The sequence below is a fragment of the Octopus bimaculoides genome, chromosome 29, assembly GCF_046866305.1.
Source record: "Octopus bimaculoides isolate indiv1 chromosome 29, ASM4686630v1, whole genome shotgun sequence".
NCBI classification, from domain to species: domain Eukaryota; kingdom Metazoa; phylum Mollusca; class Cephalopoda; order Octopoda; family Octopodidae; genus Octopus; species Octopus bimaculoides.
The window spans coordinates 18939459-18964512 of NC_142956.1; the positions used below are offsets into that span (position 1 = coordinate 18939459).

A 25054-nucleotide genomic window follows, 5' to 3' on the forward strand; every position below is an offset into this window, starting at 1 on the left:
TTGCAGGTTTCGGTAGGGGTTTTTTGCAGGTTTTGGTAGGGGTTTTTTGCAGGTTTCGGTAGGGGTTTTTTGCAGGTTTCGGTAGGGGTTTTTTGCAGGTTTTGGTAGGGGTTGTTTTTGTTGTTGCTGTTCTTTGTTTTTGGCAGCAGTTGGACAATGAGATTTTAAATGTGTCTTAATGTTGCATAAGTAGCATCGTGGCCTCCTGCCCTCCACCACTATATACAACTTGTGTCCTTCTGCTAGTTCGATATTTGCTGGTAGGTTATTTATCGATTCTTGATCAATTTGCAACAGGATTTCGAGTTTTTTACCAGCTCAGTTTTGCTGATCAAGGACAGCAATCTCTAAAATATTGTCTTCCTCCATTTCAAAACAGATGGCTGATAACAGCCACTGTGCCTCTACCTCTGGAGGCACGTTTTTTTTATAGTTACTTTAGTTACTTTTTGCTTATAATTACGAAAAACAAAAGACAAAAAAAAAAAGAAATCACAAAATATACCATCCTTATGTCACCGGTGGCTTCTGGGGCATCAAAGGAGGCATGCACTGATCACTGCGAGTTTCTGGCTTTTTGCAAGGTTTCCATATGCATATGACACCGATGATTATGAGGAGGAGAACTACAAATCCAGCTATGGAAAGGATAACTATGGCATAGATGGGCATGACCACTCCAAATTCATAAGTTTTATCTGCAAAATGTAAAAGATAGTCAATTAAACCTTGGGAGAGGCATTATGCTGGTAATAAACACACGCACTGGTTCAGTCCTTTATTAATTTATAAACAGTATTTAGTTGGGTTTTTTTTTAATGTATACCAGGGCGCAGGAGTGGCTGTGTGGTAAGTAGCTTGCTTACCAACCACATGGTTCCGGGTTCAGTCCCACTGCGTGGCACTTTGGGCAAGTGTCTTCTACTATAGCCTCGAGCCGACCAAAGCCTTGTGAGTGGATTTGGTAAACAGAAACTGAAAGAAGCCCGTCGTGTATATATATATATATATTTATATATATATATGTGTGTGTGTGTGTGTGTGTGTGTGTGTTTGTGTGTCTGTGTTTGTCCCCCCAACATCACTTGACAACCGATGCTGGTGTGTTTAGGTCCCCGTAACTTAGCGGTTCGGCAAAAGAGACCGATAGCATAAGTACTAGGCTTTCTGCCAAGCTTATTCCTTTTGATACCATCATGTTCAAAACTGCCTTCGATTCTATTGTGCAAATTCCTTGTTTTAAAAAGATCTAAAGTAAAAAATTCCATCAAAGTTTCAAGTAAACTTGTGTTCCAAACAAGACCTTAATAACGAAAAGGTTATTGTACTAAATTATTTTCAGAATTAATCAAAACAAAGGCAGTGTATTTAAACAGGAACATGGTAAGAAAAGGGTTAACACACACCAGTATCCCAGGCTATTATATCTAAATGATTAAATGTTCCTCTTCACCACAGTCTATCATGTAGAAAGGTTATGTAGCAAAGGCGAATAACTTTCTTTTTTCTAACACAAAAATGGAAGGTCAACAGATCAGTCCATCATTTGGAAGGGTATATAATATAAGCAAAGGGGATTGACTTTCTTTTTTCTAACACAAAAATGGAAGGTCAACAGATCAGTCCATCATTAGCAAAAACAGTGGTTTCTGTCAAATTTTGCTATTAATAAGAAACTGGAGAATTCAATCCTTTCTACAACAATTAAAAAGTTCAATAGACAGATGATCCTTGAGAATGAAGCTAAAAGAATTCCTATCAACACATGGCTATGATGCTCCCCCACTACTTCTGCTCATGATCAGAGATGCACATATCATCAGCCACCAAAGGACATGCTCAACTGGTTAAGGTCAAACAACTGACAAGCAAATCTGTGGTATTGAGCAGAATATTTGCTGTAGCCCATCTTTTTATACCAAGACAAGACAAAACAATGTACAAGATAACATTTCCAATCAGTTAGGATCAGAAGCCATGAGAGCCACTGCTTGGTACTGCATCTGGGCATTATGATGATGAGGATATCTGACAGAATTGTTGCTGTACCAAAAAAAATGTTCAGTGGAATTTCTTCTGATTCTTTCATTCCTGAGTTCAAATACTGTTATGGTCCGCTTTGCCTTTCATCCTTTTGGGGTTGATGAAATTAATACTAGCCAAATTTGTTGTTGCTGGCACTCCGTCGCTTACGACGTTGAGGGTTCCAGTCGATCCGATCAACAGAACAACCTGCTTGTGAAATTAACATGCAAGTGGCTGAGCACTCCACAGACACATGTACCCTTAACGTAATTCTTGGGGATATTCAGTGTGACACAAAGTGTGACAAGGCTGACCCCTTTGAATTACAGGCACAACAGAAACAGGAAGAAAGAGTGAAAGAACGTTGTGGTGGAAGAGTACAGCAGGGTTCGCCACCATCCCCTGTCGGAGCCTCGTGGAGCTTTAGGTGTTTTCGCTCAATAAACACTCACAACGCCCAGTCATAGGATCGAAACCGCGATCCTATGACCGCGAGTCCGCTGCACTAACCACTGGGCCATTGCGCCTCCGCACTAGCTAAATATACCCAAATTAATGTAATCGAGGAACCTCTTCCAAATGAAATTGCTGACCTTGTGCCAAAATTGGAAAGAATTATTATTGTTATTATTAGCAAAAGTAATTTCCTTACCTTTTGTCTCTAAAGTATAATTTTCAGAGCAGAGATAGAAGTCACAAAAACGCCAAGTCAAATCTTTTTTGGTGACATTTCGGATCAAAAGATTCGATGAATTACCATTCTGTGTAACTTCATAATTACCATGATTATAGCAAGCCGTATCACATTCATATCTTCCATAGTAATTTTTCCAGACAACAATTCTTTTCATATCGTATACGTCTATATAAAGAGAAACATTGCCTCCTAATGCAACTGGTCCTGAAATGAATAGATAAATCAATATTATTGATTGGTTTTCCATATGAAAGATTTCATCATCATTGCCATTTTAACACCTACTTTTCCTTGCTTGGGAGCAGAGTTTACTTTGTGTACAACTGGATGCTCTTCCTGTCCTAATATCTCAGTCTATTGAATAACAAAGTGCCTGGACATGTTTTACCTAGTGAACTGGAAACAAATGACACCATATAAACGAGCCTTTTGTTTACCATGACTGTGTTGAATAAGATACAACCCAGTCACTGTAAATCAAGTTGTTCAGAAAGGTGTCACACCAACAACTGATGTAGCAGCATTGTAGTCAGGTGTTACAAGTGTGAAGAAGATACCTCCAAACTGGTGGACCAGGTCGAGAAAGTTACAGGGAGAGTTAAAACCCAATTAATTAGAAACATAATTAGCCTGGATGAGATGCAGTTTGGTTTTGTGTGAGGAAGGACTACTGTTGCCACCTTCTTAGTAAAACAACTACAAGAGATATATTTAGCTTAAAGTAAATCATTGCATTTGGTATTCATTGACCTGGAGAAAGCTTTTGACATAATATGGTGGTCTCTGAGGAAGCTAGGAGTTTGGGCAACAAAAGTTCTCTCAGAGTGAAAGGCACATTGTATGATGCTTGTATAGGAACAGCACTGCTACATTATAGTGAGACATGGACCCTAAATGCAGAGGACATACAAAGAGTAGAGAGGAATAAAGTTAGTAGGTTCTTTTGGATGTGCAATGTCAGTGTACATACAAAACAAAGTGTTAAGGTATCAAGAGAAACGTTAAGCAAAAAAGGAAACAGAAAAGAAGACTGCAATGGTTTGGTCATGTGATGTGTATGGAAGGGGTCAGCTGTTTAAAGAGGTGCTTTAAGTGGATAGAACTTGTTGAAGAGGGAGACCCAGGAAGACATGGGATAAAGTGGTGAAGGCTGATCTCAAAATGCTGAGCCGGATGGAGAAGATGGCAAAAGACTGAGATGATTAACAAAGCACAATACTTGAGAAGACCTGACCATCACAACAAAAGATGATGTCCTAAATACATTCTTTTATTCCTTGTAACCCATTCTGCCTCTTCAAGCATTCCCCACTTCTCATTCTCTTAACACCCAGTTCTCCAACACTCCTCTATCTATGGCGTTACTTAAGGGCTGTATTCATTTGGAAGCAGAATCGTCGCATATCACTCCACATCATTTTCTTTCCATTACCATTTATTACCCTCCCACCCTGCCAGAAAATCTTCTTCTTTTATTTCCCTTATCTCCTCTTCCTTTCCCACCCTAATCTTCACCGGTCACATCTTTTCTCTGCCTTCAGTTATATCTCCCTCTCCTCAACCATTGGAGCTTTACAAAGTCCTGCAGCCTGAAGGATACTTAATAATTATCCAATTGATGCCAGCATCGAAGGAGGCCATTACGTGATGATGGTTATATTTTTGTGATCTTAAAATAAAATTGAGCCAATTGGAAAAAAGTCAAAAGAAAGTGGCTAAAAACTAAGAATTGAGAGAAAGAAATAGAAGGTAGAATTGAAAAGATAGTGTCTAGTTTAAAAGGAAGAAAAAAGGTTTGTCAATCCATTTACCGCTTTGAGTAATATTATAAATTTCTGTTCTTGTCAAACCTGTAAAAGAAGAAAACAAAACTTTTCATTTTCAGATTTTACATTTGATCAACAAGATTGATTGCAATTTATGTTACAATGATTAAATAATAATAATTAAGACTTGCATATAGAATTACACATTATATATAGTGGCAGTTAGAGTAAAGGCATTGAACATGTGGCTGAATGCCTTCACAGAATGCAAAGACGTCTGATATTCACTATATTGAATGGAAAGCATACGGTGAAATTGCCATGGTGAGTGGAAAATTCAATTTTCTGAAGAGAGTCTTTGTACAGGAAAAAGTTGACAGGAATGAAATTGAAATAAAAGCAACCAGTTTTTTTTCTAACTGGGACAATGTAAAACTCTGCTGTATTTCATGTCATTTTTGTCTGATCAACTTCTCCTTGTAGAAGGAATGCATGGAACTTTGAATTTGCCATTAAACAAAACTGTATATTGTCATCATCATCATCATCATCATCGTTTAACGTCCGCTTTCCATGCTAGCATGGGTTGGACAATTTGACTGAGGACTGGTGAAACCAGATGGCTACACCAGGCCCCAATCTGATTTGGCCGAGTTTCTACAGCTGGATGCCCTTCCTAACAACAACCACTCCGAAAGTGTAGTGGATGCTTTTACGTGCCACCAGCACGAAGGCCAGTCAGGTGGTACTGGCAACGGCCATGCTCAAAATGGTGTATTTTATGTGCCACCTGCACAAGCGCCAGTCCAGGGGCACTGGCCACTACAATAAAACAGTTCAACAGTTTATGAGATTATTTTGTGTTGAGAATAACAGTTATTTTGGTCTGTCTAGCAGCATGACAGGTGTATCTCATCACTATTTGCTAATGGTAAAAGGATTCTATAGTTTGTTTCAGTCAAAGAAAAAGAAGTGTGCAAAACAACAAGCTGATGGTATCCTTAAGATACTCTGGTCCATGGAGGCGCAATGGCCCAGTGGTTAGGGCAGCGGACTTGCGGTTTCGATTACCAGACTGGGCGTTGTGAGTGTTTATTGAGCGAAAACACCTAAAGCCCCACGAGGCTCCGGCAGGGGATGGTGGTGAACCCTGCTGTACTCTTCCACCACAACTTTCTCTCACTCTTTCTTCCTGTTTCTGTTGTGCCTGTAATTCAAAGGGTCAGCCTTGTCACACACCATGTCACGCTGAATCTCACCGAGAACTACGTTAAGGGTACACGTGTCTGTGGAGTGCTCAGCCACTTAATTTCACGAGCAGGCTGTTCTGTTGATCGGATCGACTGGAACCCTCGACGTCGTGAGCGACGGAGTCCCAACAACAACAACTCTGGTCCAATTGGAGTCATTGCTGAGATGCTCAAAATATCTGGTTAAGATATGATACACACTAGTCCCTTGTATATGTAATCCTGTTATTCAGGAAGGCACTTAATCGTTTTCGTGTTTTCTTTCTTTCTTTCTGTTTATTAAAAAACTGACAAAAACTGATGATGTCATTCCATCAACGTATGGACGCTGGTTACTCACGTTCATAGTTTACGTTTGGTTTCTGAAATTTTGAATTTTCAATCACCTTTTGGTTTGAACTTGAGAAAGACAGACGTTCTGTCGGAATGTTGTTGAAAGAATAAAACATCTAAAATCGCACTCTTCGTCTTGACTATTTACCTTCGTGAAGAGTTACGTCAATCCTTTTTTTTTTAAATATAAAAATCAAGTACATTGGGATGATTGAGTTTATGGTACACAGAATAAGAATTGGAACATACAGAAATTCTAGAAGTCACCAAAGCAGCTGGGTGTCTAAGGAAAATCGTAATGTAAATTAAAGACTATTATTATTATTATTATTATTATTATTATTATTATTAAAGTGGCAGAATTGTTAGCACACTGGACGAAATGCTTAGTGGTATTTTGCCAGTCATTACGTTCTGAGTTCAAATTCCACTGAGGTCAACTTGACCTTTCATCCTTTCAGGGTTGATAAATTAAGTACCAGTTGATTCCTGGGGGTCAATGTAATCAACTATCCTTCTCCCCCCCACCCCCAATTTCAGACCTTGTGCTTATAATAGAAAGGATTATTATTATTAGCATCATCATCATCATCATTATTATAAATCAATTCCTTACTGTGTATCTTCAAATCAAATTTTCCATAGTTGAGGTTGTAGTCCTCAAATTTCCAAGATAAACGTTCCTTAGTTACGCTTTGGATCCTAAAAGTGGAAACATTCCCACTTTGTGTCACTCTGTATTCAGGGCTGTTGGCGCATGTCCGGTCACATTCATATTTATAATTGTTGTATTTCCAAATGGTTGGTCTTTTCATGTTTGGTATTTCAATCTGTAAAGTTGCAGTTACGTCAAGTGTACCATTATCTGAAATGTAATTATAATAATTAAAGAAATCACAAAACACAAACAAAACAGCGAATAAAAACTATGAGCTAAGAGAAAGAAACAGATGACAGAATTGAAATTACAGTGTCTAGTTTAAAAGGAGAAAAAAGGTTTCTTTAATTTATTTACCATTTTGGATAATTTCATAAATTTCCGCTTTTGTCAGACCTATAAAAATTGAAGAAATATGTTTGATTTTCAGATTTCACATTTGACCAACATGGTTGGAGCCAGGTCCAGCCTGTCACACCTCCTCTACAATGCCAGTCCAAAGATAAACAATCATATCATTAAAATGTCAAAAGAAGATGATGAATGATTAATTTAAAACAATGTAGAAAGAACTATTATTATTATTATCATTATTATTGAGTGAGAGAGCAATGCATGCCATCAAAGTGACACTGGGGTAAAATATACGAAGCCCCATTATACCCACCCTTCTGATAAGGGTACACAGGCAAATCTTTGGTATTAAGCAGAATATTTGCTGTAGCCCATCTTTTTATACCAAGACAATTATTATCATTATTATTAACATCATTATTATTATTATTATTATTCAGTAGTTTTATTTTTATAGCGTGCTTTCACTTCACTACCGAGCACAGCTCTGTGTGCCTTGGGTATGTGCTGTGGTTTGCTGTGATGCTCTTAGGGTTACTGTATTGAAAGTGTTTTGCGTAATTATTATTATTATTATTATCATTATCATTATTATTAATATTGTTCAGTAGTTTTATTTTTATAACGTGCTTTCACTTCACTACCAAGCGCAGCTCTGTGCGCCTTGGGTATGTGCTGTGGTTTGCTGTGATGCTCTTATGGTTACTGTATTGAAAGTGTTTTGCGTAGGATGTGTGCAGTGCCCAGTAGTGCAATTTTCTGTATGTTATATATATTTGTAAGTCCTGGTGTTTTTGTTATGTATTTGTCTGAATATTCTTTTATTATACCTAAGGCACCTACTATGATAGGAATTGTTTCTGTTTTTAGATTCCACATTCGAGTTACCTCTATTTCCAGGTCTTTGTATTTTGAAAGTTTCTCCATTTCTTTTAGGGAAACGTTGTCATCTGCTGGTATTGATACATCAATTAGAAAGCATTTTTTTCCTTCATGATCTTTGACAACTATATCTGGTCTATTGGCCTTAATTTCTCTATCTGTGTGTATTGGCACACATTATTATTATTATTATTATTATCATTATTATTATTATTGTAAATCATTTGCTTACTGTTTCGCTCCAAATCAAATTTTCCAGAGTTTTGGTTATTGTCATAACATGTACAAGACAGAAGTTCCTTAGTTACGTTTCGGATCCAGAGAGAAGAAGAATTTGCACTCTGTGTCACTTTAAATTCATAACCGTTATAGCATGTGTCATCACACTTGTACTTCCGAGTCCCACACCTCCACGTGACAGGTCTCTCCATATTTGGTACCTCAAAGTGGAGAGTAATATTTCCATTGAGGACAACATTTTCTAAAATAAAGAAATCAGGTAAGATTAGGTCCCTACAGCTTAGCAGTTTGGCAAAAGAAACCAACGGAATAAGTACTGGGGTTGGTTCATTCAGCTAAAACTTCTTCGAGGTGTTGCTCCAGCATGGCTGCAGTCTAATGACTGAAACAGGTAAAAGATCATCATTGTCATAATGCCTACTTTTCTACGCTTGAATGGATCAGAGTTTTCATTCTCAACAGTACGATGCTCTTCCTGTCTCCAACCTCCATCTGTTTCCAAACAAGATAATAATATCCCAGTCTCGAGACTAACAAATAGCCTGGACAATTTTTACACATTTCCGAGCGAGATCGTTGCCAGTGCCCCTGGACTGGCTCTTGTGTGGGTGGCACAAAAAATACACCATTTTGAGCGTGGCCGTTGCCAGTACCGCCTGACTGGCCTTCGTAGGATTTTCGAGCGGGATCGTTGCCAGTGCCCCTGGACTGGCTCTTGTGTGGGTGGCACAAAAAATACACCATTTTGAGCGTGGCCGTTGCCAGTACCGCCTGACTGGCCTTCGTGGTTGGCGTTAGGAAGGGCATCCAGCTGTAGAAACTCTGCCAAATCGGATTGGAGCCTGGTGCTGCCATCCGGTTTCACCAGTCCTCAGTCAAATCGTCCAACCCATGCTAGCATGGAAAGCGGACGTTAAATGATGATGATGATGATGTGTGTGTCTGTGTTTGTCCCCCTAGCATTGCTTGACAACCGATGCTGGTGTGCTTATGTCCCCGTCACTTAGCGGTTCGGCAAAAGAGACCGATAGAGTAAGTACTAGGCTTACAAAGAATAAGTCGCAGGGTCGATTTGCTCGACTAAAGGCAGTGCACCAGCATGGCCACAGTCAAATGACTGAAACAAGTAAAAGAGTAAAAGAGAGTACGGATACCCAATGGCCATGTTGATCCCTATTGAAAACCGCTGCTGTAGTGCAGTCCTCGATGAGCGTTTCTGGCTCTTTAGCCTTCTTCAATGAGAAACACCAAAGAGAGATAACTCTGGACAGATTCAAAATTGTAACTTTATCTAAAGAACAGTCACTATCGGTGATTGAGCTGCTCTTGTGAAATGCCCGGTTGGAATAAACATTTAAAGAAATCAAACAACACAAACGGAACAGTGAATAAACCTATGGGTTAAGAAAAAGAAATAGAAGACAGATTTGAAGATACAGAATATCTAGTTTAAAAGGAGAAAAAGGTTTGTTAATCTATTTACCAGTTCGGAAAATTTTATAAATTTGTGCATTCGTCAAATCTGTAAAAGATGAAAATGAAAATGTTTGATTTTCAGATTTTACATTTGATCAACAGGATTGTTTATTATTTATGTTATAATAATTAAATAATTAACATTTGTAGATATAATTATGCATTATATACATTGGCAGTTTGAGAGAAGGGATTGAACATGTGTTACTCTGTTCAAACATTAACCATTTAGCATTGAAACTGGCCATGTCTGGCCAAAATATTTTACCTGTTTTTTTGTTGAACCTGGCTAGATCTAGCCTCTTACACCTACCCTACAATGTCAGCCTAAAAATAAACAGTTTCATCAAAAAATTCTCAAAACTAGAAGATAATGAATAATTAATTCAAAACAATGTGAATCAATAAGGATCACATTTGCTGCTGTTGTACATACAGAAAAGGATTTCTCCCGGCCACATACACGATCCAGGAGCTTTCCCACTTCCCTCCCCCTGATGTACAGGAGGATAATATCCTCCTCCTCAGAAGGAGAACAGTCTTCTGTCAGCGGCACCGTTCCCGCTGGCAGGTTCTCTTTCTCCGGTGGCACACTTCCCACCGGATGGGTCGCGGGTTCGGTCAGCGGCACAGTACCTTCCGCCGATCGTCTCCCATTTGTTTTTTTACTTTTCTTCCTTTTACCGGTTTCGGGGGTTCGGGCCTCCCTCGGCACACCCGAGGGGACCTCCACCTCCCCCCACAACCTCTGTTTCAACTGGTGAGCAACCGTTGTTGCTCACCTTTCTTTTTCTTTTCGTGGAGGCTTCCACCTCCACGACTTCTGCCTCCACGACTTCCGCCTCCACAACTTCCTCTGTCTCCTCTGCCAATGGGGGAGGGCCGAGAGTACATCTTTTTTCCCCTGCTCCAGGGCCCTACCTCGGCCCCGGGGGCAGTTCTTCTTGACATGGTCTGGTTCCAGGCACAGGTGACACTTGTGTGGGTGGGAGGGGGTTAGGGTTAGGGTTCTTACCCCACACCCACTCCTGCACCTAAACAATTTTTGAAGCTGATCAAGATTTACAGCTTAGACATTTCGTATATTTGTGTTTTTATCACTGACGCCACCAAAGAATGAGTCTGAAGTCAAAACAATGATGATGATGATGATGATGATACAAGCTCTGTCGTAATATGATTGTAGCCATATTGGTTTAAGCCCAATAAATAACACAAAACATTTATAAAAACAAAGATGAAAAACTAGCAGGAAAAAAATTTATTCATTAAGTTAATGTAAATTATATGTGACACAATTATTTTTAGAAAAATAATGTTAATGAAGGGCAGCTGTATACTGCCAACTTAACGAGACAGTCCCAATAAGGGAATATACTACTGCTGTCTAGCACTAGGAAGCCAGACCACTTCCTATTAGGCCTTGACACATTTCCTGTGTCCTTATGTTTGCCAGGGGGAGACAAACTCCCCCACCCAGCTTAGCCTGCACTCAGGCTAGGCTGGGTGGAGGAGTTTGTCTCCCCTTCGTAAGGATAAGGGCACAGGAAATGTGTCCAGGCCTAATAGGAAGTGGTCTCGCTTCCTAGGGCTAAACAGCAGTAGTATATTCCCTTATTGGGACTGTCTCGTTAAGTTGGCAGTATACAGCTGCTCTAACACATCACTGCTGCTTAAGTCTCACTGAGAGATTTAGAAATTCATTATTTCTAATGTTAATGAAAAAGAATTTTAAAAAAACAAAAATAAAAGTAAACTTACAAAAACGCAATGTAAACACACAGAAAAACTGTAGCATGTCCATGATCTGTAAAAAAAAACTTACAAAATAAGAGCTGACTGCCAGAGCATGACTGATATAAGGAACCATTAATATTTACTTGGAGGATAATTGTTAGCATGCCAGACCGATACCTCAAAGCCAAACACGAAGATTGTAGGGTCCGGACTAAAGTACGTGCACTGGGGCACAAGGGTGTCACAATGTTGCTGGGTGGGCTCGCTTGGTAGGAACCCAATGTGGTGTAGATGCTACAATAAGGTCTGTGGTAAACAAACAAGGACAGGGGATCTAACGACAAGAAGAGATGTGCAAAGGCGGTGAGTTGGCACAATCGTTAGCACGCCAGGTGAAATGCTTAGCGGTATTTCGTCTGCCGTTACATTCTGAGTTCAAATTCCGCCGAGGTCGACTTTGCCTTTCATCTTTTTGGGGTTGATAAATTAAGTACCAGTTACTGACATTAGTGCAGATCATTCAGCAAATGCTTTATCTGAACATGTCTTTAAACGCATTGAAATGTGGAAGTGTGGAAACAAATTAATTGCACTTACCGAAGATGGTGTTGCTACGATGGTAGGACAATTAAATGGGCTGCAATCAAAAGTAAAAGAGAAATACGAACGTGCAACCTTTGTTCATTGTTGTGCTTATGTCCTAAGTTTAGTTCCTTCACACCTATGTAAGCTTATTTTCCTACAATAAATGGTACATTTTTTTTATGAAATCACATAAAAGGGCTAATGTGTTAGATAACAGTTAAAAAAAGATTTTCCAAAGCTACAGGAACTAGATAGAAATACTACTCACATCTCATTTTACTACAAAAGAAAATTGTAATTCCATAGTCAGCCTTTATGAAGACATCATTGAAAACCTTGAAGCATGGGATGAGACCACATTAAATTCTGTTGTGAGAGAGTTGAGAATATTCTGCACAATGCCAGTACCACCTGACTGGCCTTCGTACCAGTTGCATGTAAAAGCACCCACTACACTCTCAGAGTGCTTGGCGTTAGGAAGGGCATCCAGCTGTAGAAACTCTGCCAAATCAGATTGGAGCCTGGTGTAGCCATCTGGTTTCACCAGTCCTCAGTCAAATCGTCCAACCCATGCTAGCATGGAAAGCTGGTTAGCAGGAAAGAAAAGAACTTCTGGGCAGAGCACGATAACAGAAGAATGACAGCAGCGTGCGTGAAACGAATCTGAGAGAACTATACAGAAATAACTGAAGGCATAGGAGCGGCTGTGTGGTAAGTAGCTTACCAACCACATGGTTCCGGGTTCAATCCCACTGTGTGGCACCTTGGGCAAGGGTCTTCTACTATAGCCTCGGGCCGACCAAAGCCTTGTGAGTGGATTTGGTAGACGGAAACTGAAAGAAGCCCGTCGTATATATATATATATATATATATATACATATATATATATATGTATATATATAGGCGCAGGAGCGGCTGTGTGGTAAGTAGCTTGCTTACCAGCCACATGGTTCTGGGTTCAGTCCCACTGCATGGCACCTTGGGCAAGTGTCTTCTACTATAGCCTCGGGCCGACCAAAGCCTTGTGAGTGGATTTGGTAGACGGAAACTGAAAGAAGCCCGTCGTATATATATGTATATACATATATATATGTATATATGTGTGTGTGTTTGTGTGTCTGTGTTTGTCCCCGCAACATCGACTGACAACCGATGCTGGCGTGTTTACGTCCCCGTAACTTAGCGGTTCAGCAAAAGAGAGAAAGTTGTGGTGAAAGAGTACAGCAGGTTTCGCCACCATCCCCTGCCGGAGCCTCGTGGAGTTTTAGGTGTTTTCGCTCAATAAACACTCACAACACCCGGTCTGGGAATCGAAACCGCGATCCTATGCAAGTGGCTGAGCACTCCACAGACACGTGTACCCTTAACGTAGTTCTCGGGGATATTCAGCGTGACACAGAGTGTGACAAGGCTGACCCTTTGAATTACAGGCACAACAGAAACAGGAAGTAAGAGTGAGAGAAAGTTGTGGTGGAAGAGTACAGCAGGGTTCGCCACCATCCCCTGCTGGAGCCTCGTGGAGTTTTAGGTGTTTTCACTCAATAAACACTCACAACACCCAGTCTGGGAATCGAAACTGCGATCCTATGACCGCGAGTCCGCTGCCCTAACCACTGGGCCATTGCGCCTCCGCTATCTGAGAAAGTAGTCAGCCATGATCCTTCGTTTGAACATTTCTCTCGTTCTCTGCCTGTCTGCGTCCAGTGCCTCTCTGTCCATCTCTCTGTCGACCACAGTATTTTATAACTGCTGTGGTAGCTAAAAGGACAGACATACTGCAGCAGAGATTGTGCCTAAATAGGGCAGCTCCTGCCAATTTAAACTTCGCCTGACATGGCTGAGGTTGTAGGTCAAAGGGAGAGGATTTATCATTTTCTGACAGGACAAAGAAAACCGTTTTTCACACCTGATGATCGTGGCGGTTTCGATGAACGAGAATCCTTAGAGCCGGGTTTGAATCTAAGCTTGGAGAAGGAAGTGTTAATTTTTACTGATATATTCATACAGAAGAGAAGTCATATATAACTGTGATATCTGTGGTAAATATTTCTCATAAACGTAACTTAACTATGCATTTTGGCACTGCCTTCTGCACCCGTGGGCTTATAGTTGGTACTACTGTGGTCATGTGATCAAAGCTTAAGCCTCATCGTGCCATTTTTCTTTCTGGCTTTACAGTGTAAGCATGGCTGCTCCACTAGCAATGTGCTAGTGGAGCAGCCATCAGTGTGATGCCTGTGACCAATCATATGTAAGAGAAATCATATCACTGTGATGTGAATGATAAATCATTCTCTCATACAGACACCTGAACTATGCATAAACATCTTTATTACATGAGATGAACCATATCACTGTGATATCTGTGGTCAGGAATTCTCAGCAAGTCATGGTTTGACTAAACACCAATATATACACACAGGAAATAAAACCATATGAGTATCAGATCTGTGGTGAGTCATTCTCTTAAGTGAATCACTTAATTAAACAAAGACATATTCATAAAAAATAGGAACATCGTAAGTGGTTCTGTTGTTTACTATTCTCTCGAAGAGAGATAATTTCCTATCCAGATACAAAAGACTAATTGTATTAGTCTCAAAAAGGCATTTGTTGAAAACAAATATTTTATATAACAAGCATTGGTGTATCTGATAACATTATATTTCTAGATAACTTCAATATTATCTCCTTTAGTAAGACTGCGTACCATTCTGGTTTTTTACTTCTTTTTTAATGGTCTCCTAGTTAACAAATGCTATCTACTGCATGTAATGATCCCCTCGAGAAAGCATCTTTGAATGCTGGGCCTCTGTGAGGAAATGACAAGGGACTAGGTGATGTGGAGATTTTCTGTACTTGATAAGTTGCATCAGACTAAGAAGTAATAAGTTTGGTGTTGAATAAATGATGACCCAATATGTCTATCTATCTATCTATCTATCTATCTATCTTTCAGTTTAACATTTATTTTTCTCCCTGTCTGCCGAGAATGGGCGGTAGTGGCACGGCGGTACTCTTTCGCAAGAGTCTGGATCTCGAAGTAAAGACAGTATTCATAGACCCGGAGGGTAGATTGGTTGTTCTGGATGTCGATGGCAGCGATGGGTGTGCTTTTCGACTCATATCAGTATACGCACCACCTTTAACAGGTAGGCCGGATTTCTTTCGACGTCTAGAAGTATTCCTAGGAACGTCTCGTCCTTTACTTTTAGTGGGGGATTGGAATGCTACCTTGGACACGCATCTAGACTATGTGGGCAGAGATAGGAATAGACGGGGATGCAAATGCCTCAAAGACCTGCTCAGACGCTTTCAACTGTCTGACAGGTACCGACTCGATTACCCGAATGCGCCAATGTGGACATGGACAAACCGCATCGGGTCGTCGAGATCGTATCTAGATAGAATACTGTGTAGGAGAGTAGATAGAGATAGCATAGGGTGTCCACAATTTCACATAGTCAGCTACACGGATCACAAACTTGTGACGTGTACGCTAGACTTAGATAAGACACATAGGCAGGGCTCCGGTTACTGGAAACTAAACGCGTCTTTCCCGTCGAGACCAGTTTTCAGAGACCGGATTAGCACGTTAGTAAAGAGGGCTTTGACAGGAGCCATCATCAATAACAAATGGTGGTTTGCCCTCAAGAGAGCAATAAAAGCGGAAGCGGTTAGGTATAGCAAAGCACTAGCCATAGACAGAAACAGAGTAGAGGGTGAACTAGTTAAGAAGCTAGAAGAGGCAATTAGAAGTGGCATCGCATCCGACGTTTTGGCGGCGAGGTTGGCCCTTGACCAACACTTCAACGCCAAACACGAAGGGTGCGTTGTCAGGGCTAGGATGCGTGCTCTAAGAAACGAAGGTGTTGGAGCCGCACGAGAGGCCCGGGTGGCGGAAGCGCAACAGGGCAACAAAGCCACCATTCGGTCTCTGGTGGACGAACAGGGGCGCGAACTGCTCGAGCCAAGCAAAATGTGTGAGGCCTTTCAGCGGCACTTTGCTCGACTGTTTGGGACGAATGGCGAGCGAGAACGCAGGGTGGACTTCAGTGCCTACCTGCACAGCCTGCCACGACTCTCGGCAAGAGAGGCGGAGTGCTGCGAAGGTGCCATCACGGCGGCGGAAGTGAGGGACGCGATGGCGGGATGCTCGAGGGACAAATCTCCGGGTTTGGATGGTCTGCCCTACGAGCTTTACAACTGTAAGCCAGACTTGTTTGGAGACGTCTTGGTGGCGGTGTACTGCAACTGGCAGCAAAACGGGAGCATTCCTGGTTTTGTGAGTCGAGGAGCCGTAACGCTGCTGAAGAAAGATCCAAACAAGGGGGACGTCATAGATAACTTTAGGCCCATCACTCTGCTCAATGCAGACTTGAAAATTTTGGCCAAGGTGTTAGCCAAGCGGTTGGCGCTTGTCATCGAGAAACTGATCGGCAAGGCGCAAACGTGCGCGGTGCCGGGCAGGAGCATCCATGACAACCTCCATCTGATGCGCTACATCATAGAGAGGGTAGTTAAGGAACCTGGCATGGGTGGGGCCCTGATCAATTTAGATCAATCGAAAGCTTTCGATAGGGTAGACCATCAATACTTGGAGGCTGTCCTCATAGCAGCCGGCTTCGGTCCCATTTTCCGCGGCTGGATGGCTGCCTTGTACAGAGGCATCCGTTCGGTAGTTCGCGTCAATGGGCATCTATCAAGACCCTTCGACATTGCACGTTCGGTCCGTCAGGGATGCCCCCTCTCGTCGCTTCTGTACGTGTTGACTCTCGAGCCACTACTGCGGAAGCTGGCGACGCTGAGGGGCATCCCGCGAGAGTTGGGATGCGGGACGAGCGTGTCGGCATACGCGGACGACGTCACCGTCATAGTGTCTAGCCAAAAGCACATCGAGCTTGTCGGCGAGACACTGAGAGACTACGAAGCGGTAACGGGAGCAAAAATCAACCGGGATAAGTCAGTGGGCTTGCGGCTCGGCACCTGGAGAAGCAACCCCATGCCGTCAAGTAGCGCCTCCGTCGTGGGACGTTGGACTGACGGTCCGGTTGAGATGCTCGGGGTCTGGTTTGGTCCAGACCTCCAAACGGAGAAGAACTGGGACGAGATAACGAGAAGGGTGGCCACTCTAGCCTGGCAATGGGCCGAGAGGAAGCTTTCCCTGAAAGGTCGGGCGGAGGTGGCGAACACGTACATCGCGTCCGTCATCTACTACCGCCTGACCGTCGTTCCTTGTCCCGACCCTACCATCACCAAACTGGAGCGCATCCTCTTCCGCTTCTTGTGGAAAGGAAGCGTTCCGATGGTTAGGCGATCCGTTTGCTGCCAACACCCGTTAAAAGGAGGACTGGGCATGCCGTGGTTGATGATGCGCAGACACGCGCTGAGACTGCGACATCTCCGGCTCTACGTAGACAGCGGTGAACAGGTGTGGTCACCGTTTGTGCGGCGCGCTTTCCCGCAGCTCGTCTCCATGACCGAACTGCAGTCATGGATCAAGAAGAGGCCGAGGAAGGGCGAATGGCACCGCGAGTGTCGCGCTGCTCTTCGGCAACTCCAACAACCCGGGTCAACCTTGAGCGACTGCATCACAACTAACGCATTCTATAGTGGATTAGTGGAGGGAAGGTACGACGACGATCTCGGGGCGAACCTGGGCGTCGACGAGGAATACCTGACCCGCCTGTTTAAGACGACCTTCGGGCCGGGACCTATGGACAACTTCCAGAGATCCCTGGCCTGGCAGTGCTATCGAGAAGCACTACCCGTTCGGGATAAGCTCTACAGGCATGGCTCGAGAAACACGGGGCCGACCTGTCCGAGATGCCGGCAGAGCGACGAAACCGTTCTGCACGCACTCGTACAGTGTCCCACCATTTCCGAGCTGTGGGCTTACGTCGAACAACTGCTATCGCGTGTGGGACGAGTCGGTCTATCAGCCGAGTCTATCGTGAATATTGTCGCGCCTCCTTCCTTTAAACGGGAAGGAAGAGCTATTTTCATCGTACTTGTGGCTATGGCGAAAGAATGTGTATGGTGGACGCGTCTGAAAGGTCTAGAGACAAAGACTTTCCTCTCTGGGCAATCTCTCATCAACTTCTTCAAGTATCACCTGAAGAGGAAGTTGAGAGTAGAAAGGGAAGTCTTGTCTAGTGAATGCTTCAAAAAAAGATGGGTGAATGTAGCAAGGATGGCACGTGTGAACGACGGAGCCATCTTGAGCATAACCCTATGAACAAGAAAAAAAATAAAATAAAACAAAAAGGCAAAAGAGAGTCACTTACTGTTATAGTTTCTTCAATGAGAATATTGACCAAGGTTACCGTGGTCTTTTCCTTCCACGGCTAAACCTAAACTGTCCTCCCCTCTTTTTACACGAGAACATTACTGTGTGATACACGATCCCTATTGATCGGCCTTTCCTTTTCTTTTTTTTTCGATCCCTTTTGATCGAACTTCCCCCTTTTTCCCTTCCTACGATCCCTTTTGATCGACACCACCAATTTTTTTTTTTTTTTTTTTTTTTTTTTCCTTCCTTCCCCCTCCCAAAAAGAAAAGCTCTACATTGTATTTGTCCCATCTTCGTTGAGCCCTGTGTGGCTAATAAAAGAAATGTATCTATCTATCTTTCTATCGATCTATCTACCTACCTATCCATCTATCTACCTAATTATCTATTTATCCATCTATCCCTCTATCTATCTATCGATTTATCTATTATCTATCTACATGTACTTTGGTCTGTTCTTGTACTTTAAACAAATCCAAAGATTTCTTTTATTCTGAGAAATAATATAACTACGTTTTTTTTTAATATTCTTTTATTCTATTATTCTTTCATTTGTTTCAGTCACTGTTGATGTTTGCATTGTATGCACCAGGATAGGGTATATGGAGTATTTTTAGATTGAAGGTTGTGTATATAAGTTGCTCAAGTGGTTGATAATTTAGAGTTTAGATTGGAGAAAGAGTTCAAGTGTACTTGAAATCTGTGCTGCCAATATAAACCCTTGCATGGTGGGAACATGATGTTATAACACGCCACTTGTAGGCTACATTTCTACGTAGACAGAAAGTCTGCCAGCAGTTATGGTTGAGAAAACTGTCACTTGCAAGCTTTCCTGCCTTGCAAGCTTTCCTGTAACTTGAAGTTTAATGACACTGAGATTGAGTGGTTCATTGTTTGAGGTGAGGGGAAGAACTGTATTTGAATAATTTATTTGGTGGTGGTATTCCAGCTCTTGTTTGTTGTGTAGGTAGGCTTGTAGGATGATGGCTTGAATCTAGTATTATCTGATTGAGTGGGGTTACTGAGCGTTGCGCAGGAGGAATGTTTGACATCCTGTTTATCTATCTATCTATCTATCTGTCTATCTATTTATCTATCTATCGCTTTTTTTTTCTTTTCTCTCGATCCCTTTTGATCGAACTGCCCCCTTTTTTCCTTCCTACAATCCCTTTTGATCGACACACCCCTTTCTCTTTTTTTTCTCTTTCCTTCCCCCCGCCCAAAAAGAAAAGCTCTTCATTGTATTTGTCCCATCTTTGTTGAGCCCTGTGTGGCTAATAAAAGAAATGTATCTCTCTACCTACCTATCTATCTATCTATCTATCTATTTCTATCTACCTACCTATCTATCTATCCATCTATCCATCCATCTATCTATCTGTATATCTATTGGGCTGTGTGTGTGTGTGTGTTTGTGTGTGTGTGTGTCTGTGAAGAAAATAAACAGTCAAGAGGTATGAGAATGAATATATTTATTTAACCACTTGATGTTTTTAGGTTGCATTACAGCTGTTTCGCAACATTCCTCACAGAGTAATATTTTCAGTGTGGGTTAATTTGGGGGTGCAGTGTAAGAGTTTAGATGTTCAGAGAACTGGTGTTGGAGTTTTCGCTTGTTTGAGGAGGCAATTATGGATCACAAATTAGGTGTAGTGAAGTAGGAGATTTTCACCAATGATTTGTTAAAGATGGGATAGTATTTATGCTGATGGTGGAAAATTAAACTTTAGGCAATAATAGAAGACACTTCACAGTGCAAATGAAGCCAGAACGATATGGTTGGCAAGCAATCGTGTTACTACACAGCCACACCTATGCCTACATGTACAGTTATGCCTGCGCCTGTGTTTATTTTATTCATTACGTTCACTGGCAAATGTATTTAATCAATATTATTGAAATATAAATGTCCATTTTCCCATTCACTGCACAGTAGTAAATTGTCTGACAAAGAAGTCAATTTATTGATATTTATTCTTCGTCAGGTTATTTTTACATAATAACAATAGCTGATGCATATTGGTTGTAAAGGTTAGTGTGTTTAACTGCCTTCAACCTATATAGATAGGATTATCATTGAATTTGATATCATCCAGAAGTGGACTTATCAAATGTTATCATCTTAGTGATTTTGCTATTTCATTTGTATCCTGCAATCTGGTTATTTTGAGTAATAATTGAATGACTAATGTTCACCCATTGTTTATCTTCAAAACATGGAGGGGCAATATGTCTATCATTATCAAAAACTGTCAGATCTTCAACTGACTCATGTTTCTGAAAAAAATCAACAAACTCAATGTATTGGGTTGTCCAGAAAGTTTGTGACGATTTATAGTAGCTTACCTTTTCAACTTATTTGCCATGAAACCACCTCAATTCTGGGAAGAGGGTATTTTCAAGTTAAAGGAAAGATGGAGACGCATTGTGCAACAAAATGGTTCATATTTGGTTGATTAAAAATGTAATGGCAAGTATTTATTGACCTTTTTCTTCCCTTTAAAAACCGGCATGAACTGTGTTCTAACTTTCTGGACAACCCAATTCACATTAAGCTGATTGTTTGTTATGTAATCTCTCACAGCGATACACAGTAATGTAAGTAGAAAGGCCCAGAGAATGAGTGCCTAGTTACTACTTAACAACCACATTATTTATTGCAAACAAGCGCCTAGTGTCTATCAGATGAATAAACAATTTATTAATACAAGCATCATAGTAACCGGATGGAAATATGATAATACTATTACTACTACCACCACCACAATCAACACTAGTATTGTATTGAATTACTTTTTCCCTCATGACAAAGCAAACAGTGTTTCAATTAGCTAACAACTCGACTAATTTAGTTGAAATTTAAATTACATTGACTAATTTTGGTCTCAATACCAGTGAATATAGATTTCACATCTCTATAGACTTTTAATTTAAAATTTAAAAGATGTAGATATAAGTAGAATATAATTCATACTGGAAAAATAGTCAATATAAAGGCGGTGGGCTGGCAGAAACGTTAGCATGCCGGGTGAAATGCCTAGTGGTATTTCGTCTGCCTTTATGTTCTGAGTTCAAATTCCGCCGAGGTCAACTTTGCCTTTCATTCTTTCAGGGTCAATAAATTAAGTACCAGTTGTGTACTGGGGTCGATCTAATTTCAGGCTTTGTGCCTAGATTAGAAAAGAATATAAATATGGTTGTCCAAAATGGAGGTACATAGTGGTGGGTTGTGGGGTACAATAAGGCAACCTGGGCCAAAAGTCTGTGTTCTAACAACAGGAGGAGCATTGAAATAATCAGTTAAAAACACGGTATCTGTGCCAACGCAAATATACTGACATTTTGGGATGAGGTGCAGGCCTCGGAAATATCCCCACCCCCACTGATCTTTTTATCTGCACGATTTTTTGTTGTTGTTGGCACTCCGTCGCTTATGACGACGAGGGTTCCAGTTGACACGGACTTTTTGGTGTGGAGGGGTGGCCCCTCCCCATTTTTTTCGTTCGGGTAAGAAGATCAATGGGAGTGGGGGTGAAATTTCCGAGGCTTCAACCTCACCACACAATTCATGTTCCTAACACTAGCTGAAAGATAACTAAGTTATTTTACTAAATTCGTTGTTATATTTAAAATTAATTGAAAGAAACACAGAACATCTCAACAGAAATACAGTAACAAAAGGCTGTAAATCTATATATATATAAATGAGAATGTGTGTCTGTCTGTCTGTGTGTGTGTGTGTGTGTGTGTGTGTGTGTGTGTGTATGTGTGTGTTTCCCTAAAACTCGAGAACTACACAACCAATTTCATTCAAATTTTACACGTACCTTACTTAGGGTCCGGGTTGTGTTTTAGTCAAAAAAAATGTTTAACTTCTTGCATAGTTCGAGCCCACAGCAACATAATATCTCCTCCACTATTTAAGTATTACGTGTCAAAAGTGAAACAAAAGCACTCCATAATATCTCCTCCACTATTTAAGTATTACGTGTCAAAAGTGAAACACAAGCACTCATGTCAAATACTTTCACTTTAAAAATTAAACTATTCCACTAACTGAAACAATCAAATTTCGATAATATAATGACAGATACTTTCACTTTAATGGTTTCAGAGAGAGAGATGTATATGTATACATATAGACGTATATGTACACGTATATGTATAGATATATATAGAGATATAGATCTATATGCATACATGTATATGTATACATATGTGTAGATGTATATATAGATGTACATGTAATATGTACACATATATACATGCATACAGATATCTATGCATATATACACTCACACACACACACATACACAAAAACGCACACATTAGTCATTTGTTTTTTTTATCCAAAACTACGTAAAAAGTACTGAATGGATCTTTATGAAATTTAGAAATTATATTCAAGGCATAACGGCCATAACCACCATGAAAATTCATATATTTTTTATGTTAATGAAATTTTAACCATACAGATTACACACAAATAAAGTAGTATTTCTAAAATTTCTTCTTAGAAGTCACAAAGACCCCTTCATGGGGTACCGTTATATTTAAGATTAATTGAAAGAAACACAGAGCATCTCAAAAGAAATACAGTAACGGAAGGGTTCGTTTCTAAAGGCGGTCGAGTGGCAGAATCTCTTACGTTCAAAATGTTAATTAAATCTGTAACTTTGAATGAATCGAACAGAATCCAGTGTATTGTTAGTGAGCGGAATTAATTGGTACTATTCAAGAAGAGAGTTCCCAGTGCTCGCACTCGAACATCCGTGTTAGCTAGTCGTGACTTTTGTTTGGTTATCCTTCGATACAAGTACTCGACTTCGTGCCTTCATTTACATCAATTCGGCAGTTCCCGCAAAAAATGTGTTAGGGAATTGGGAAAGGACGCGAAAGAGATAGAGAGAAAGCGCGCGAGTTCGCAATGCAAACAGTGGCTGTAGGACAAAGAAAAAAAGCAAACACCAAGCAAAAAGAAAAAAACATACCTTCTCTCACTTTATCTCCTCTCTCCCTCCCTTACACAACAGATTACGCTTACACAACAGATTACGCTGGTTTGGATGTGTGCTGTGTATGAATAAGGACAGCTGTATAAAGAAGTGCTGATCATTGAAAGTGGCTGAAACCTGTGAAAGAGGGAGTCCCAAGAAGACGTGTGAGGATTACGAAATGGAATAGAGGAGCAGTTATCGTTAAATCAGAGTGGAGTTTGTTGGCACGACGTCGAGGGTTCCAGTTGATCCGATCAACGGAACAGCCTGCTCGTGAAATTAACGTGCAAGTGGCTGAGCACTCCACAGACACGTGTACCCTTAACGTAATTCTCGGGGATATTCAGCATGACACAGTGTGACAAGGCTGACCCTTTGAATTACAGGCACAACAGGAAGAAAGAGAGAGAAAGTTGAGGTGGAAGAGTACAGCAGGGTTCGCCACCATCCCCTGCCGGAGCTTTTAGGTGTTTTCGCTCAATAAACACAAAGTCCGGTCTGGGAATCGAAACCGCGAGTCCGCTGCCCTAACCACTGGGCCATTGCGCGCCTCCACCAGAGTGGAGTATAGAGGTAGGAATAATGTTAAGTAGACTTTGTTAAAACAATCATATGAAAATTTGAAATGGGACAAAGAAAAAGACTGGAACGAAACGAACAAGTCAGTAAGGCCATTTATCGAAGAATTGAATAAACGAATTACATCAAGGGAAATAACTTATACAACACTGCAATTAAATTACTAATTAGTGTGATTTATAGCCGGTCACTGACTCGTTTATATCATAATACGGTAAGTTGACAAAGATTTACTTTAAGGCTGTTATGGTGTTGATAATAATGTAAATAATAGAATTATGTCAACCTCTCGATGTTACAGTAATTATTTCGAAGCGATAACATCATTGGGAAAATATATTTCCTCGTCTTAACCCATAAAGCGCTGAGATTTCCAATTACATAGCATGGACTGCAGAGCACACTTTATGAAAATGAGACTACCATGTACACATAAAAAACAAAACAAACAAAAAATAGCTAAAATAGGCATAACTACAGGGTTTTACCCCCCAGACTTTGGGAGGTCATAACTTTCAGAAAAATGAATATTTTTTAATGAAATTTTCTATGCATATAGTATTTACTATGTAGAATCCAAATATACAATTTCCGGTGAAAGTGTTTTGGAATGGGGGTGGGGGACAATTTTCGGAAATTCCAACAGAGTCCACTTAAATTCTTAACTTCCAGGAAAATTAATATTTTTTCGTGAAATTTTCTACAAATATACTTTGATGTATGTACATTTCGAGTATGTAGGAATTTTTAAGGAAACAACTGCAGGTTATTTTTGAGAAGTGTTCCCCACTCGGTGGTGTTTCGGAGCAAGTCGTCCATAATTGTTTCATTTTTCTCTATTATGTGCGTATGTGCATCCGTAGATTTCTAATAAAGTAATACACAGAAATGAGAAGCCATCATAAGAAAACTTAGGTTAAAAATAACATGCACACGATTTTTTTTTCTCAATAGAAGTAAATTCCAAAGTAAACGTTTCGGTAGAGATGGACTATATGTAATCTGAACCTTCCCCCCCCCCCCCATTATTTATTAATTTTTTTTACGGAATCCCACGTGTTAGGCTATGGAGATTCCGATTCTGAAAAAAAAATTTTTGAAAAATTTCAATCCCCCCCCCCACCAAGCAGGCTATTTACATGCTAGAAATAACAACCAAATCTCACAAAACTAGTGTTAGGGT

The 25054-nt window shown here is 40.7% G+C and overlaps 1 protein-coding gene across 10 annotated transcripts in view; it reads right to left on the bottom strand.

Moving 5' to 3' along the window:
- The window catches only part of LOC106882146 (uncharacterized), a 27280-nt gene extending 2400 nt beyond the window's left edge, over window positions 1-24880 (bottom strand). The window contains exons 1-10 of one of the 10 annotated variants that reach the window (XM_089345091.1): window positions 24512-24880; window positions 23287-23322; window positions 11443-11488; window positions 9689-9727; window positions 8198-8446; window positions 7087-7125; window positions 6688-6936; window positions 4534-4572; window positions 2678-2926; window positions 1-698 (exon numbers count right to left, since the gene is read on the bottom strand). The exon at window positions 1-698 is cut by the window's left edge and continues 2400 nt beyond it. In XM_089345091.1, the coding sequence (XP_089201217.1) occupies window positions 511-698; window positions 2678-2926; window positions 4534-4572; window positions 6688-6936; window positions 7087-7125; window positions 8198-8446; window positions 9689-9727; window positions 11443-11485 (1095 nt within the window). In that variant the 5' untranslated portion in view covers window positions 11486-11488; window positions 23287-23322; window positions 24512-24880 and the 3' untranslated portion in view covers window positions 1-510. The other 9 variants (XM_089345090.1, XM_089345089.1, XM_089345087.1 and 6 more) reach the window with 9 other exon arrangements.
- Window positions 24881-25054: the final 174 nt, after the last annotated feature.